The sequence below is a fragment of the Petaurus breviceps genome, unplaced genomic scaffold (genome assembly GCF_028583685.1).
Source record: "Petaurus breviceps papuanus isolate PSGF00001 unplaced genomic scaffold, PetGlider_PUasm1.0 90977, whole genome shotgun sequence".
In the NCBI taxonomy this organism is placed as follows: Eukaryota; Metazoa; Chordata; class Mammalia; order Diprotodontia; family Petauridae; genus Petaurus; species Petaurus breviceps.
Window position 1 is genome coordinate 59,328,042 of NW_027187391.1, and position 17,691 is coordinate 59,345,732.

Consider the following 17,691-nt stretch of genomic DNA (forward strand, 5'->3'; position numbering starts at 1 on the left):
TTTTCATTAAAACACACCCCTTATAAGTCTTTTAACCTTTATGTTCTATAGATCTGCCCACCTGTGGAAAAGGATAAAACTATATTTTCCTTACCTCTCAGTAGTATTAAAAGAATGAATGGAAAACGAGATAAAAACAGAATAAAAAATTAAATGATATTAGGTTAAATGTGGTGGAACAACTATAAAATACACACCTATTGTAACTGACTCTTCTCATACTGACTACTTTCTTTTGTTGCTTCATTTCATGACTCCAAGAGTGTTTTTATGCTTACCTTTCCCTAAAAGTCAACAGAATGGCTCTCATGTAGAATAGAATCCTAGGCAAGTCTGGACTGGGCCTGGAGACCTCAGGTCCTAATCTCCCTCCCTGTACTTCCTTTGAAGTGTGATCCTGGGCAAGTCATTTAATGTCTCTAGATTTTAGCTTTATCCTTTGATTTTAGTTCTTTTACCTACCCATCTCAAAGAGATTGTCTCTAACACCCTTGCTACTCTCAGTGATTAGCTAATCTACTACCTTATGAAAGGGAGTCACATTTGATGAAGTATTTTTTTATAATTTTATTTAAAGGAATAAAAATATCTTGGTGCATTAATACTATAAATTTTTTTAAAATGTCCACCATAAATGTCTTTTGATATTATTTCTTCATCTGAACCGAGGGAAATAAATATTATAATAAACAGATCTTTTGGAGAAGAGGAGATACAAGGAACTTCATGCATTTATTAAATACTTCCTATGTGCCAGTCTCTATGACAAGCACTTTATAAATATAATCTCATTTGATCCTCACAGCCACTCTGGGAGGGAGGTGATTATTATTATTCCTATATCACAGTTTTATGAAGACATTGAGGCAGAGAATGATTAAGTGACTTGTGTAGGGTCATACTGCTAGTATCCAAGTTCTCATCCTGACTGGCCACTGTTTTAGCCACTCTGCCACTTACTAGTCTGAACAGTAATAGTCACAGCCAGAACCATTCCTCTGGCATTAACCAAATTCTGCCTTGATCTATTGCTTTCTTCAGTTTTTTCTTAAATATTGTATTCTTATTCACATTCTCAGATGCTTGATTCTCACATGCCTCCCCATGTAGTCTAAAGCACTCTTTCAGGATAAGTACCAAATCTTAAAGGACAGTGAAAAGAAAAAAGACTTAGTAGACCTGAGTTCAAAATCCTCCTCTGATCTTTACCAGCTCTACGATCACGGACAAATCACTTGGCTTCCTCGTCAGTAACCGGAAGCACCATGGTATAGTGAAAAGAAGACTGACTCTGGAATCAGAGAGCTTAGGTTCAAATCAAGCCTGTCATCGATTATCTGTGTGACTTCAGGCAAGTCACTTTGCTTCCCTGAGATTCAGTTTCCAAACTGTAATAGGAAGGGATTAGACTTGACAGCTTCTGAGGCCCCTTCTGACTAGAAAATAGTGTTTGATCCTAGACAAAGTGCCAGGCGTGGAGTCAGGAAGACCTGAGTTCAAACCTGACTTCAGACATACAATAGCTGTGTGATCCTGGGCAAGCCACTTAACCTCTGCCTCAGTTCCCTAATAATGGGGATAATAATAGCACCTACCTCCCAGGGTTGTTGCAAGTATCAAATGAGATAACTGCAAAGTGCCTAGCACAGTGCCTGATACATGGTACATCCTATGTATATGTTAGCTGTTACCTATTGTTAACTATTATTAACCTCTTTGGGTCACAGTTCCCTCATCCATAAAATAAAGGGGTTGGACTAGAAAGCCTCTAAATTCCCTTCCAGTTCCAAGTTTATGATATTATGATACTTGGAACTATCTCCCTCATAGAGTTAGGGAAAGTGCTTTATTTATATTTATATAAATATAAATTTAAGAACTAGTGTAATAGAAAGAATACTGGATTTAGTCTCAAAGGATCTGGGTCCCTTGGGCAAGTTACTGAACCCCAGCTTCCTCTAATACAATGGAACTGGATTTGATGACATCCTAGATCCCTTCCAGCTCTGAATCTAGGAGTCTAAGAGATTTTCTGGGAGGCCCAGAGAGTTCAGTGGGACAGGGCTGCACTATTCCAAAATCCCTGCCACAGAGAAAAGTTACAGAACTCTAGTCACCCATCTTTCACAGAGCTTATTCTGCAGAGGAATCCCTACTATGACAGGCCACAGGCCTCCTGGGTGAACTGTAATGTTATTATGCCTACAAAAGATCTGGGATGGCAGGGCTGCTGCTCAAGACTACAGGAGAAAAGAGCTTGAAAGGCATATTGGTATGGAATGAGTGAATACCTGGATGAGATAATGAGAACATAAATTGAGGAGTTCCAGTAGCTGAAGATGACTTCCAGCTGCCAATACATCCTGGATCACTCCCGGCTCCAACAGAATCTGTTTTTTTAAAAAGAAAAAAAAAATCAATCCTACTGGAAAAGAAATTTTATGTTGCTTAATTTACATATAAAGGGGAAAGAAACAATGGCTTCTGTTTACATTTACATTAAAAAAACTGATTTTTGACAGAATTTGCCTCTCTACTGCAATTAGTCCTAATCTCATTGCCAGAATGTGAAAAGCTAATTTCATCACCAATTATTACTTTTTAGGCAGATGTAAAAGTTATTTTTTTTAAGAACAACATAAACATTTATATGATCTATCACCATAGCACTACTATAAGTAGCATGGAGATGACCAAGAGTTCTAGAAGAATTTAGCAGTGCTTCACAAGCTCTGGTAGGTTCTACAGACACAGTGTATGGACACAGTGAAAGACTAAGTCTGCTGTCCATAGATCAGCCTTGCCAAAAGTGGGAATGCTCTTTATCAGGAGGATAGTTTCTAGATAATTAAGTATTTGGCCAAAAAAGAAAGAAAGAAAAACACAAGACATGCGGTGTCTAGGTGGCGCAGTGAACAGAGCACCAGCCCTAGAGTCAGGAGGACCTGAGTTCAAAACCGACCTCAGACACTTAACACTTACTAGTCATGCAACCTTGGGTAAGTCACTTAACCCCAATTGCCCTGCCCTCCCCTCTCCAAACAGGAAAAAAAAAACAAGACAGCCCTTTGCTTGCCTTGTGTTGCCCCCTTCCATGTCTGCAATAATAATGGCAGAATGTTGGGGAAAGGTACCCAAATGAACATTTTTAGACCATCTATAAATATTAACTGTTCTCTAAATGTAACATCCTAATCCAATGGACAACAAAGCTGATACGGCACAGTGGAAAGAACACAGAACTTGGGGGCACTGGACTTGTCAAGAGTTCAGATCCCAAGTTTCCCACATACTGTGTGGCACTTATAGTCTTTGGCTAAGTCACTGAATTACTCTGAGACTCAGTTTTCTTACCTACAAAATGTGAGGGTTGGGCTCTAAAGACCCTATAAAGTCCCTTCCAGTTCTAAACCTATAATCCTAAAACAACATTTTTCTGATTACTGATATCAAGTCACACATAACATGCTTAGAAGATGTATTTTCTCCATAGGTATTGGCCCCTATCATGAAGGATTTCCAGAGATGAGTCCAAATCTAAGTGGGATTCCTCACCGAGAATAAATTCCTCCATGTACTCCTGTTTGTGGAAGACATTATGTTCATTTAATCAAATGCAGGAATGTTTCAGAATCTCTTAAATGACATCCATGATCATTCAAAAGAGTTTCAGTTTTATAATCCACACAGGAAAAAAATTAAACAAGTCGCTGAAGAATGCCTACTATCCAGCTTTATTGACATCACTTAGTGCTGGTTCCTCAGCATATTTATCTTGGAAAGACACTGCACTAGACCCAAAATTAAACAAGGGGAAGGAAGGAGACAAGATTGCATTTGGGAAATTGCACAGCTCTCTCAACAACTCAAATGTCATCCCTGAAATAAAAATCCATTTTAACATCAACGCCTTCTGATAATCCAAGATGGCTGCAAATTATGGAAGAACACAATATCTACAGAATAAAAATTAGGAGTCACCAAAGGGAAATATACATTGGGCAAAAAAAGCCATATTACCAAGGGTGAAGGGCCTACAAGAAGTGATGTTAAAATGTATCACTGAAGAGAGAGGTATGACTAGAAAAGGAGAAAGATGCAGCATGTTATGAAAACAAAGGATAACCAATTGAAATCCTGTATGCTACAATGGTAGCCATAGATAGAAGAGATGCGGGAAAAGTCTTCCAGCATGTTGGCCAGAGCCCCTGTGGAGGACTTGCAGGAAGACATGGTCAAGATTCACACAGAAAGAGGAGCAGTGGATGATTTGTGATCTGTACCATTGGAGGGAGTGCCTGCATCGGTATGATGACAGATTTATTCAAGAACTGAAGAACATCAGTATCATCATCTGAGTTCTTATTTTCACGATGTATATAATGTTCCCTCTGCTTTGGTTTTATGCCGAAAGAAACAAACCTTTACTTTTAACAAACACATTCAGAAGTTTTATGGAAATAAATTTTAGAGATAACATTATTGGTTTGCCCTGAAGAAGATATAAAAAAAAAGTCGTTTCCTCTTTTCTCTGCAGAGATGGAAGATGAAGGATGAGGAACACTCCATTAGATTCAACTGATATATTGGTTAAGTTTGCTGAACTGCTTCCCCCTCTTTTTTTTTCTATCTTAGTCTTTGTGATAGGGGATATGTCTCTGGGTAGCAGAAAAGGGAGGGACTCTGGTACAAAAGTTGATTAAAAATCAACAATTTTTAAAAAAAGAAATGTTATTAAATAGGTATTTTAAAAGGAAGAAGCTTGATTTTTTCATGTAATACTGGATGAAAGAGGGATCTTACTCTGTATTTTAAATTTAAAAATAGGTAAAATCTTAAATGTATTTCCTTTTTTTTTTTGGTTGCATCTTATAGATATGAAATTGGATTCTCAGTCCCACCTTACTCACCTTTACATATGAAAGCAGTGACCTAAAAATATTATGCCCAGCAAGTCAGAACAACATGGAAAAATAGGGTTCCCAAAGAATCTTGCCTACATCAATCCTTCAGTGTCTAAGGATGTAGTTTTAGAAAGCAGGAAAGGAAGTTAGACTCTTAGTTAATTTTAGCATTTGGCAAAAAGACAAGGCAACAGATATTATTAAGTACTATGTACCAGTCACTGTGCTATTTAAAATTTTGTTTATTTTATTTTGAATTTATGAAATAAGATAAGTATTTCCATAATACAGTAAAAATTTTAAAAATGACTGTATATGAAACTGCCATCTATCATATATAACTTGCTATTCCTTTTAAATATATACAAGTTGTCATGTAACTGTCTTTTTTTCCTTCACCCAATCTGCCCCAGAAATGCTTACCATTATTGGTTACCAGTATTTATATACTTATATGTGTAAAATCATTCTATACATACTTCTATTTATCAATTCTTTCTTTGGATGCAGATAACATCTTCCTTTATAGTTCCTTCATTGTTAATTTGAATATTTGTAATAGTCAAAATGACTTAGTCACTGTTTTTAAAGAAATAAATTAAAAGGAATAAGCATCTTTCTTCATGTCCTTTGTTATTAATTTGGGTATTTATAATAGTCAAGATTACTTAGTCATTATGTTCAAAGGAATAAGGTCAAAGAAGTATCACTGGCTTAAAAAAAGTAGAAAAATTAACTTTATTGCATATTAAAAAGGAATAGCAAATTGCATATAACAGATTTGCAGTTTTCATGTGCAATCATCTTTTTTATCATATGTTATGGAAATACTTGTTTTATTCCACGAATTAAAAATAAAATAAATAAAAATTAAAAAAATATAGCAAAATATATGAAGCATACACTGTTAACTCTATGGACATTAATCCTAAAATCACAACATCACAGAGCTAGGACTGAAGGGACCCCTGAGGCTATGTACTCCAACCCCCTCATCTTGCAGATGAGAAAACTAAGGGCCCTGAAAGTTAAGTGATTTGTCCGAGGTCACACTGCTAGACCAGAGGTGGGATTTGAAGTTCCTTTCTTTAATCCCAAATCCATTCTTTCTCTTTTATATTCAGCCATAAGTAAGAGCCTGGATTTTGCTAATATCTCAAGAAGAGAGGGTTTTGACTGATGTACAGAAATGCAATGAATTTCCCAATCACAGGAGGTAGGAGGCTCTATATTTTTGCTGAGGAAGAATGGCCTAAGGCACAGGATAGGGAATAGATGGATTAGAAAGGTGAGTCTTACTCTTCAAATCCTGTCAGGTTTTTTTTTTCATTTCACAAAAGTGGCATTCATGATAATCTCCAAGGCTTGGTAATGCCAAACACAAAGACTGGTATCACAGAAAGACAAGATGAGTATTATATAGTCTGTGTAATATGTCTAGCAGCTTTACTTTGAAGGAACATTCAATCACTTCAGAAATAGCATATGAGGTTTTTTTTTTCCCTTAAGATCTTTATTTATAAATCAGTTTCTTTAAAGGATACATTAGTCAAGAACCATCTCAGTCTTTTTCAATAAAAGTAGTGCTAAGTCTTTTTTTAAAAGATGAACTGGGGCCAAAGGATAGAGCATTAGACTTGGCATTAAGGAGACCCAAGTTGAAATCCTTCCTCTGATATGAGGTATGGCACTGAGCAACATACCTAAACCTTTTCAGACTCAGTTTCTTTATCTGCAAAATAGGGATGATAATATCTATATCACAGGTTGTGAAGATCAAATGAGATAATACATGTAAAATGTTTTGTAAGCTTTATTTATAAATGTTAACTATTCTGTTGTTTTTTTTTAATTGTTGGACAGACATATCCTGTTCCCTTGGGTAATATGAACATGGATAAGATGCCAACCACTCATTAGCAACAGTGTCACATGCACTAGAGGGAAATCTCACTATACTTAAATATTTTCCTGAGGATTTCCACTGGTTGAGAATGCAAACAGAAGGCCGAGTTTAGATAAGATTAGAAACAAGAGGATGTTCTCCAATGGTTGCCTCATGGAATGGACAAAAAGGTGGTAATAGAGGCAATCCTTTGCAGAAAAAAAGAATCCAAAAAACAGGATTTAATAAATACATCTGGAGCAAGTGAAGGTAAAATGCAAGACAGCCTTTTGAAGTTAACCTACTAAGTGAATGTGTAAACTCTGAGAAATCACCCACTTCGGATGGGCCTTAATTTTTATTTCCTCATTTTTTGCAGCACAAGACTATTCCCTCATATTGATGTACTATAATTTATTCAGACTTTCCTCAGTGGATGAGCATCCTTTTAGTTTCCAAGTATTTTATTTTTGCTTTTTTTTTTTTTGGAGGGCAACTGGGGTTAAGTGACTTGCACAAAGTCACACAGTTAGTAAGTGTGTCAAGTGTCTGAGGCTGAATTTGAACTCAGGTCCTCCTGACTCCAGGGCTGGTGCTCTATCACTGTCCCACCTAGCTGCCCTGTAAGTATTTTGTTTTGTTTTGTTTTTGGTTGTTTTTTTTTGCCACCACAAAAAAGAACTGCTATAAGTCAAATAGGACTTTTCCTATTTTTTTCATCTTTTCTGGGTGTAGGATTAGCTTGGTATAGGTGGGTCAAAGGGCATGCACTATTTAATAACTTTTTATGTATAATTCCAAAATGCTTTCCCAAAATGGTTGTTCCAATTTACAAGTCTGCCAAAAGTGCATCACTATAACTGTTTTCTCGTAGTTCCCCCAACATTTGTAATTTTCCTTTTTCTTGGTAATTTTTGCTAATCTGATGAGTGTGAGGTATTATCCCAGAACTGCTCCAATTTTATTTTACTAATTAATAGTGATATGGATCATTTTTCTCTTATGGTTGCATGTAACTTGAATTTCTTCAAGGGCTGCTTTTTCATATCTATGGATTATTTACCAAATGGAAAATAGCTCTTATTCTCATATGTATTCATCTATTCCTTATATATTTTAGAAATTTGATTTTTATTAGAGAAATTTGCTGTAATGATTCTCCCAGTTTATCTTTCAATGTTAGCTTTACTGGATTTGTTTGTGTACAAACTTTTAAATTTTATACAACCAAAATTATTTATTTTATCTCATGTGATCCTCTCTATCCGTTGTCTGGTCATGAATTTTTCTTCTAATCCCAGATCTGATAGGTATGGGTAGGTTTTAATCAATGCAAATAATGAATCCCATGAAGTAGCAGCATTATTTGAATTTGTAATATTCCAGGTTACAATTAATTATGAAATGTTTGGTTCCAGCATGATGGAAATATGCAAGTAAAATATTTTAAAGTAAGATGTTATCCAATTATTTAAGTGACATAACAGCTAAGGATATGATAAAAGGGGTTTTTTCCCTAAATTCAAATAGTTATAGAAAGCTATAGTAGTTTTACAAAGCTATAGAAAGTATAAAAAAAAATTTAAAAAGCAGAATGTCATACCTAAAAATAAGCCTATGCTGATGACATGACAAAAACACTGTTACTGTCCTTTAAAATATTTTAGCAGCATAAATTGAATTATCTTACCTTTCTCTGAATCTTCATATATATGCTGGTAAGTTCACAGAGAGTTTTATACAGAGAATTTGAATACTCACATTCTCATACAATGAACCAACTGTAGTTGGATGACCTGGGACATTATCTAAAATTGGCAATGTTTTAAATGGGATATTGCTGTCTTAGCAATATTTTTCAATTACTGAGCTAAAATAACTTGAAAACCAGTCTTTGGAAACAACTTTAGTCACCCATGTTTTTTTTTTATTTAACTGCCAAAGAACTGGAAGAGACTGTTGATTACAGCCCCTCAGAATACAAGGATTTTGAGACCAATAAACAAGGACTGGTTTTAATTTAAAATCCTCTTCTCCATTACCTTCCAATAAAAGTTTTAGTTGATCCTTATGACACTTTAAGTCTAGGTTGAATTTTTTCTTTGTTAGAAATATAAGTTTTGGAAGGTATCCTTTTTGAGAATAAGCCTGTTTCATCCACAATAAAACTGTATTGATTAGCATATCCATCTTCAATCATTTTCTTGAAAACAGGATATTTGGAAGCCCGGTTCTCATCTCCACTGGCCACTTCTCAGGTAATTTTAACATTATGCAACTGAAATCAATATTTAAAGTGATCAAGCAACAAAGGATTGCAATAGAAGTTTCTCACAATCCATTTCATTCCCATTTTCTTTTACTACCTTAAATAAACTTTGAAGCTTCATCTAAATGGCTACTCTGCTACAAGGAAAGAATTTTTTACAAAGATGCTCCATTTACATCACTGTAATATTTCTATAGCTTGTAGTTGTTGCAAAATACAAAAAACACTGATGCAATCTGCCCTTTTGTTATATTTCACCTGCATCATTTATAATACTCTCTACCATAGATTAAGGTCTTCTAACAACTAATCCTTTTTTAGTTATCATGACTATGTTCACGTCATTAATTTATATCTTTTCTTTCCTAATGAAATAACAAGCTTCTTCTTTATCACACCGACAGTGTTATGATCTGAAGCATTCTTCCTTTTGTCTATTATGTTAAAAGCTCATTAAAAAATTAACACAATTTTTAGTAATATTGTACTCAGCAACACATCACAACCATACACAACGATAGGTAAGTAGAGACAATACTATTAGCAACATCTTAAAACCTTCAACAAGCTTGCATGCACTGTATTAATTGAATTCTGGCTCATATTAAATGCAACCTGGTATCATTTTATACTTTTTACTAAGGTGAATTTTGTTATTTCAGCTCACATTAATCACAGACTAACTATAATTTTTCCATGTTTCTCTAATTTGTTTATGATGTGACCTTTTATACATGAGTCACACTTCCATTTGGAGTTTATGTTGGTATATATTGTTAGGTGCTGTTCTAAATCTAATCTCTTCCATACTAAGTCCAATTTTTCCCAGGAGTTTTTGTCAAATACTAAGGCCTTATTTTTTATTTACTGAATACTAATGCACTAGATTCACTTACTTCTATATATTGTATGCCCTACCTCTTCTACAGCTAGATCTCTATTTTTTTTTAACAGGTATCAACTTGTTTTTACTGCTTTGTAGTATAGTTTAATATCTGGCACGGCTAGACTTCCTTCATTCTTATTTTTTCTCATTATTTTGCTTGAGAATCTTGGCATTTTTGCCTCTTTATGAATTTTGTTATTTTTTCTAATTCTATTATGTAATTTTTTGGAAGTTTGATTAGCACAACAATGAATATATACATTAATTTAGATAGTATAGTTATATTTACTATATTGACTTGACCTACCCATAAGCAATCACTATTTTTTCCAATTATTTGGGTCTAGATTTCTGTGCATGGGCAGCTGTGGGCAGCTAGGTGGCACTGTGGATAAAGCACTGGGCCTGGTGTCAAGGAGACTGATCCTCATGAGTTCAAATACAGCCTCAGACACGTACTAGTCATGTGACCGTGGGTAAGTCACTTAACCCTGCCTGTCTCAGTTCCTCATCTGTCAAATGCGGAGAAGCAAGAGGCAAGCCATTCCAGTATCTTTGCCAAGAAAACTCCAAATGGGGTTACAAAGAGTTGGACATGACAAACCACTGAACAACAATGTATTTCTGTATATAGCATTTGTTTTGTAATTATATTCATATATAGAAGTATTTTATATATTTTATACATGCATATTTCATGTATTTAATAAATTAAAATGCTATGTATTTCATATATTCTATAATATAATTTTACATATTACATATGTAATAGTTATTTTAAATGCAATTTTTATTCTCTGTATCTTCCTGCTAAGTTTTGTTGATATTACATAGAAATGCTAATGATTTAATGTGGATTCATTTTATATCCTTAAAAGTTTGCTGAATTTGCTAATTCTTTCATTTCATTTTCAGTTGACTCTTTGGAATCACTGCCACATCATCTACAAAAAGTGATAATTCTGCTTCTTCTTTACCTATGTTTATTTTCTCAATTTCTTTCTCCTGCTTTATTACTATATCTAGCATTTCTAGTACTGTACTATGTCAAATAGAAATGGTAACAATGGGAATCATTGTTTCACCTTGATTTTACTAGAAAGTATTATAGATTATTCCTATTACATACAGTTGTTACTATTGGTTTTAGATATACACTAGCTAACATTTTAAGGAAAGGTTCATTTATTCCTATGTTTTCTAGTGTTTTGGGCATCCTCTGATATTTTCAATTTTTCATTAATTTTGCTATTGATATGCTTAATTAACTTTATAGTTGTCTTAATATTAAACTAATACTGAATTCTTAGTATGAATCCACCCTAGACATAGTGTATAATCTTCATGAGATACTGTTTTAACTTTTGTGTTGATATTTTTATTTAAAATCTTTGCACTGATGCTAATATAGTTTCTGAATCACTAATAAATACATTAAACAGTTTAGGGCCAAGGAAAATCCCTGAGGCTCTCCACCAGAGCCTTCTCTGCAAGTCAACATGGATCCATTCATGACAACTACTGAGATACAGTCATTCAACCTGTTCAGAATCCATCCAATTATGTTCAAATGAAAAGTAAGGCAGTAACCTAATGTCACACCTATAAAACAATCACAATTTCAGATCTGTAAATTGCCATGTATGTGACTTCTCTTGTCTCCTCAGAGCTTAGCACAGTGCCTGGCTAATAACAAGTGTTTAATAAATGCCTGTTGACTGCCAGCATGGCTGGTATTGACCTTCTTATAATAAGAACCTAAATTTTCAAAAGGGTAAACAAAAGGAAAGCAATATGGTACAGTGGAATAAACTTTGGATTATGAATCAAGGGACCTTACTTGGAATCCAACTCTGCCATTTATTACCTGTGTACTTTCCTGAACTCAGTTTTATCATCTATAAAGTGAAGGGGGTAGGACTACAAGCCCTCTATGGTCCTTCCCAGTTCTCTATTTATGATTCTATAAAAAGGTACAAGTCATAATGAGGGGAAAACTTTCTCCAAAACTTCAAAAGAATTAGTAACAAACTGGATAAGTCTTTGATATAATCATTATGATAGGTTCATCTAACCTCAAAGTTGATTCTGTCTTAGCAAGATATTTTCATGAAAGCACTATAATTAATGAGAAAGTTCTTGTGCTTTGCATCACTTTGCAGGTGACACAAGTGATTAATTAAAGGATTATGTTTTCCTTGTCCTGAACCAAGGCTGACTTGTCAATAAGAGTAGTGATGTGTAATTAAATGAAAGTTACTCCAAAGGTATAAAAGATTTAGGTTTCATTTCCCAGAAAATGGGGAACAATGTATGCATGACACAGATGTATGACAACAGCATTATAACCTATCTGATATTCCTCCAGTTCATTGAGGGGGGAGAAAGAAATATGATTATTTTTTAATAGTCAAAGTTTTAAATATTTATTCAAGATAGCAGTCACAATGAAACAATTTTGTCATTTTAACAGAAGTAGGACACACACAAGATTTGTGATATTGATGCCTGTTTTTGAAAGAATGGCTATAATGTTTCAATCAATATATAAGCATTTTTTAAAAATTTACTTTGGGGCTCTGGTAGGTATCTGACTTCAACCATATCAGTACTACCTCCACCTCTGAAACCTATTAAGTGTTTAATGTATACAAAGTACGGTATTTGGTGCTGGAAATAGACAAAAATCAGAGTCCTTCTCAATTGAGCATATGTTCTTTTGAAGAAGACAACATATATGCATTTATACATGTGTGTGAATGTGTGTGTGTGAGTTAGACCTAGGGCAATCAGAAACAACAAAGACCAATAAACCCAGTGTTCAGTAAATAGAAAATGGAAAACATAAATTACTTAAGAAAGAATTCTCTATTTGATAAAAACTGATAGAAAAACTGAAAAATAGTCCAGAAGAAATTAGGCTTAGACCAACATCTTACACCATATTCCACAACAAAATAAAAATTGATACATGAACTGAATAAAAAAGATCAAACCACAAAAAAATTAGAAGAAAAGAAGATTATATACTTTCCACAGCCATAGGCAGATGGGTCTCCTTAACATGGAATTACAGAGGCAATTACAAGAAAATGCGAAGTTCTTATTACAGAAAGCTAAAAAGTTTCTGCATAAACAAAATTAATGCACCTAGGATAAGATGAGAGGAGATTGAATGGGAAGAAAACAATCTTTATACAAATTTTTCAGTTAAGACTGTGGTATTTATTATATACAAACAAAATATATTTGCATATCTCTATATCTTTATAGTTATGTCTGACAGGAAAGCCATTCTCCAACAGATAAGTAGAAAAAGAATATGAACAGCTCTCAAAAGAATTGCAAGCTATTAACCATTTGAAAGTGTGACAAATTACTGCTAATAACAGAAATGCAAATAAAAACAACCTTTAAATTTTATCTCACAACCAGAAAATTCACAAGCATGACAAAAGATGAGAATTTTCAATGTTAGAGGTATTGTTGGTGCACCAACCTTTTGGAGAGCAATTTGTCTACACCTTTTTATTCAGATACTACAATATTAGGCTTATGCCTCAAGGATTTCACTGATTAAAAAAAGTATGTCCTCATATACACCAAATTATTTACAGAAAGACATTTTTTGGTAGTGGCAAAGAATTGGAAGCAAAGTAGAATCCCAACCCCACAAATCAGAAAATGGCTAAACAAGTTGTGATACGTGAATATAATAGGATGTTACTATGCTATAAGAAATGATTAATAAGATGAAGACAGACAAACATGGAAATGTTTACACAATCTGATATATAGGGTGAAACAAGAAGAGCCAAGAAAACAAGATATATCATAGTTACAATGATGAAAATGAAAAGACCAACCACAAAACAATCAAAAGTGAATGCTACAAAACTATAAAGAACAGAAAAGAGAAGATATCCCTAAAACACTCTTTTGTAGAGGTTAGAGGTCCATGAGTGTGATACTTTTTCAATGTATTGATTAGTTTTGCTTATCTTTTTTCTCTTCTTTATTTTTATTTTTGGTTATATGGAATATTAGCCAGAAGCTCTATAGGAGGGACAAGGAAAAGAAATTAAAAGAAAATACAATATATTTTAAGGAGGGAAGACACAACATTTGGCAGGTGGTGGTAGGAGGGTAGGAATGGATTCAACAAATGTTTCATGTAGAAAATGGTGCTTGAACTGAGTCTTAAAAAGAAGTAATTCTTTTAGGCAGAAGTGAGTGCATTCTGGTATGAAAGACAGTAAGTGAAAAGGCATGGAGATGGGAGACAGAGTAGCCTGTGTGAGGAACAAAAGGCCAATTTGGCTATACCTATAGTGTGGGAAGGGAAATGATATATAACCAAGTTGGAAAGACAGGGTGCAACCAGACTGTAAAGGTTTATTAAAGCTAGACAGAAGAATATAAACATTTTGTGAGGAATGGAGAGAGGAAAAGACAAAGGGAGGGAACAAACAAGCAGTTATCGAGCACTTTGTGGTAGGCATTATACTAAGAGCTGGGCATACAAATACAAATGATAAGAAAGACAGTTTCTGTCCCCGAGGAATTCACATTCTAGTCAGGGAAGACAGTACATTATTGTTCATCCTTCATTTTCCAAAGAAGGCCAACAGCATTACAATACGAATGATTTCTTGTCTTGCTTGTGAATTGTATTTAAGTGAGGTAGAGTTGCACAAAGTCATCAGCCTCACTATTTCCTCGAGTGGCAGGACAAAAGTCAGGTTGACTGGCAATGGCCCAGAATGCAGCGGATGACCTTGTGTATTCTATGTCTGACCATAAAGCTTGCTTCAGCCCCTTTCATGGCCTTTGGAAAAAACTCTTCTTGATGGGCCATCCTATCAGGACAAGTCTTCACGTGCTTGGGACAGACATCCCCAGAGCTCACCAACAGGTTTAAAGTCTGTTGGCTACCCTCAACCTGGATTTACTGCAGTGCAGCCACTGAACATGCTACAGCTTCTTGGAGCCACAGGTGAGAGATGAGTGAGAAGTTTACACCAAAAGTGGATAAAACAATCCTAAAAAGAGCTCAGCAAGCCCTATCCGCAGAGATGCCAGCACCCCCCCTTCCCCACTGACTAGCATATAAAAGATAGTTGAAGAGTGGGAGGGTTGGGGATATTGTTTTTAGAAGTCCAGAAAGTCTGGGGAAGAGTCTGGAAGTCTGGAAAGAAGTCTGAAGCACAGCTAGCCAGGAAGACTCCACAAAATGGAGTTTCTAGGAGGAACCCACCAATGGGAGAAGGGCCTGGAGGAGGTATATTCCAGGGCCAATCAAGCCTCAGTGGTAGCTAAAAGTTCCAGGGCAAGGAGATTTCAGGTGCTGATGGAAGTTCCCAGATAAGATAGCAATAGAGACTTTGAAATCCAGAAAATCATAAGTAAGACCAGGAAGCAAAAGAGAGTCATCTGGAGTTTAATCAGTAGGAGAGTGAAATGATCAGACCTGAGCTGAAAGAAAATCACTTTAAGTTGTGTGGAGAATGGATTAGAGTGGAAATAGACCTGAGGCAGGGCAGCCAATTAGTAGGTCATTGCAACAGTCTATTTCTTCCAAAACTTCTCATCATTGTCCATTCCTTCATACTGGATCTAGCCGACTATAAGTTATCTTTTTGTTCGTTTAGTATGTCAGGGTACTACTATGTTGTTATCCCTCATTTTCACTACGTGATTTCACTACTTTTTCTGTTCATACATGACCTAAATAATGTCTTTTATGTTGTTCTTATACACAATTATTATAGATAATATACCGAGTAACTTACTATTTATACCTTTCTTTGTGCTTGTCTGAGCGTGAGGATAAACACATGAACCTTTCTCTTTGCTGGTCTCTTCAGATCCATTCATATTCCTCTATATAAATTGTCTTGATGTTAAATATGGTTCAAGGAAGCAGCAGCATACTTGTGATGGAGAAGGGTTCAAGTAGTAAGGCCTCAGTTGATATTTCTGCCATCACAGCAAAACACCTGTACCTCTTACAAGTCATTCATGTTGGATACAAAGCAAACCCACAAAAGTCAACAGTTCTAATTAGTAACTATGCCCAAAGGGCCATAAAACTGTGCATACACTTTGACCGAATGATAGCCAGATTAGAGCTAGATCTATACTACAAAAAGATCAAAAGAAAAGGTAAAGGACCTATAGTACAAAAATATTTATAGCAGATCTTTTTGTGATAGAAAGAATTAGAAATTGAGGGGATGATTTTCAATTGAACAAGTTATGGCATATGATTGTGATAGAGTAATACTGTGCTATAAGAAATGTTGAAGGGAATAGTCTTGGAAAAAAAAATGAGAAGACCTATATGAACCAACAGAAAAGCAGAACCAGAAGATCACTGTACACAGTAACAGCAATATTGTAATAATGATCAACTGTGAAATACTTAGCTGCTATGATCAATACAATGATCTGAGACAATGCCAAAGAACTCATGATAAAAAAAAACTGCTATCTACCTCCAAAGAGAGAAATGATGGATTCAAGGCAGATAGAAATATAATTTTCTTGATTTTTTGTGATATGGAAATATGTTTTGCATGGGCAGGGGAGGGATGGGAAAGAGGGAGAGAATCTGGAACTTTGGAATTTGTAAAAAAAAAATGTTAAATGATAAAAACAAATAAATAATAAATTTTAAAACAACAACAACAAAAAAGGTCAACAGATCTATTTAACAAAAACAAAATCCAGAAAGGAATAATAGAAAGAGAAGTTTCAAGCAAAACAACTACAAAATGCATAAAAGATCCAGAAGTTAATCTACCAGTGCACACTTAATACCTGTATTGATATAATTACAAACTGTTATCTAAACAAATAAAGAATGATTTATGTAACTGGAGAGGTATTCAGTGTTCATGGCTGGGCTGTGTCAATATAATACAAATGATACTACTATCTAAATTAATTTAAAGATTGTGTCCTATATCAATTAGACTACTGAGGTGAATACTTTACAGAGCTAGCCAAAATAATTGAAAATTTACTTGAAGAAAAAAATACAGAATATTAAGGGAAATAAATTTCAAAAAGGAATGAAAGGAGAATAGCACCTCTGTATTATAAAGCAATGATCATCAAAAATATTTGATATTGGTTTAAAAAATAGAAAAGCAGATCAGTGGAATAAATTAAATAAGGAAGAACTGAAATAATTAAACTCGATAAACAATCATAATTTAAACGTGAAAATATAAATTACCTAGGAATGAACTCCTTTTAATGTGAATTGCTAGAAAAACTGAAAAGCAGAAATTAGTTTTGCATCAACATCTGATTCCATATAGTATAATAAATTTAAAATAGATATGTGATCTGAATATTAGTGCCCATATAATAAAACATTTCGAAGAGAACCAGATCAGGTACATTTTATTGCTATAGGTAGAGGGTGAATTCTCAGCCAAATAAGAGTTTACATCACATTTCCAAATGTTGTGGTCAAGGTGGAATGTGTTCAGAGGATGACTGCTAAAACAGCAAGGAGGCTCAAAAGTATACCAAGTATTAAAATATTGAAGGAATCGGGAATGTTCATCCTGGAGAAAGACTTCTAAGGAGGTATTTAGGGGGAGAAAATTATTAGAGGGACTGCTCAATACAAAGGAAAATTGCCTATCAATTAGAGCTGTCCAAAAGTGGAATAAACTACCTTGAGAACAAATTCCTTCTTACTATAGGTCTGTAATCTGCCTGAGCAACTGTT

At 34.6% G+C, this 17,691-nt stretch overlaps 1 protein-coding gene across 6 annotated transcripts in view; it reads right to left on the minus strand.

Annotated features, from left to right (window-relative positions):
• KLHL32 (kelch like family member 32) overlaps nucleotides 1-17,691 on the minus strand; it is a 333,784-nt gene that overhangs the window by 119,565 nt on the left and 196,528 nt on the right. For 5 of the 6 annotated variants that reach the window (XR_011166280.1, XM_069077193.1, XM_069077191.1 and 2 more), the window contains one exon: nucleotides 2,292-2,390. The exons of the other annotated variant lie outside the window; for it this stretch is intronic. Coding sequence is in view for 4 of the 5 variants with exons in the window: in XM_069077193.1 (XP_068933294.1) it covers nucleotides 2,292-2,390 (99 nt within the window). In the remaining variant the exon portion in view is untranslated. The remainder of the gene's footprint in view (nucleotides 1-2,291; nucleotides 2,391-17,691) is intronic. 6 annotated transcript variants of the gene reach the window in all.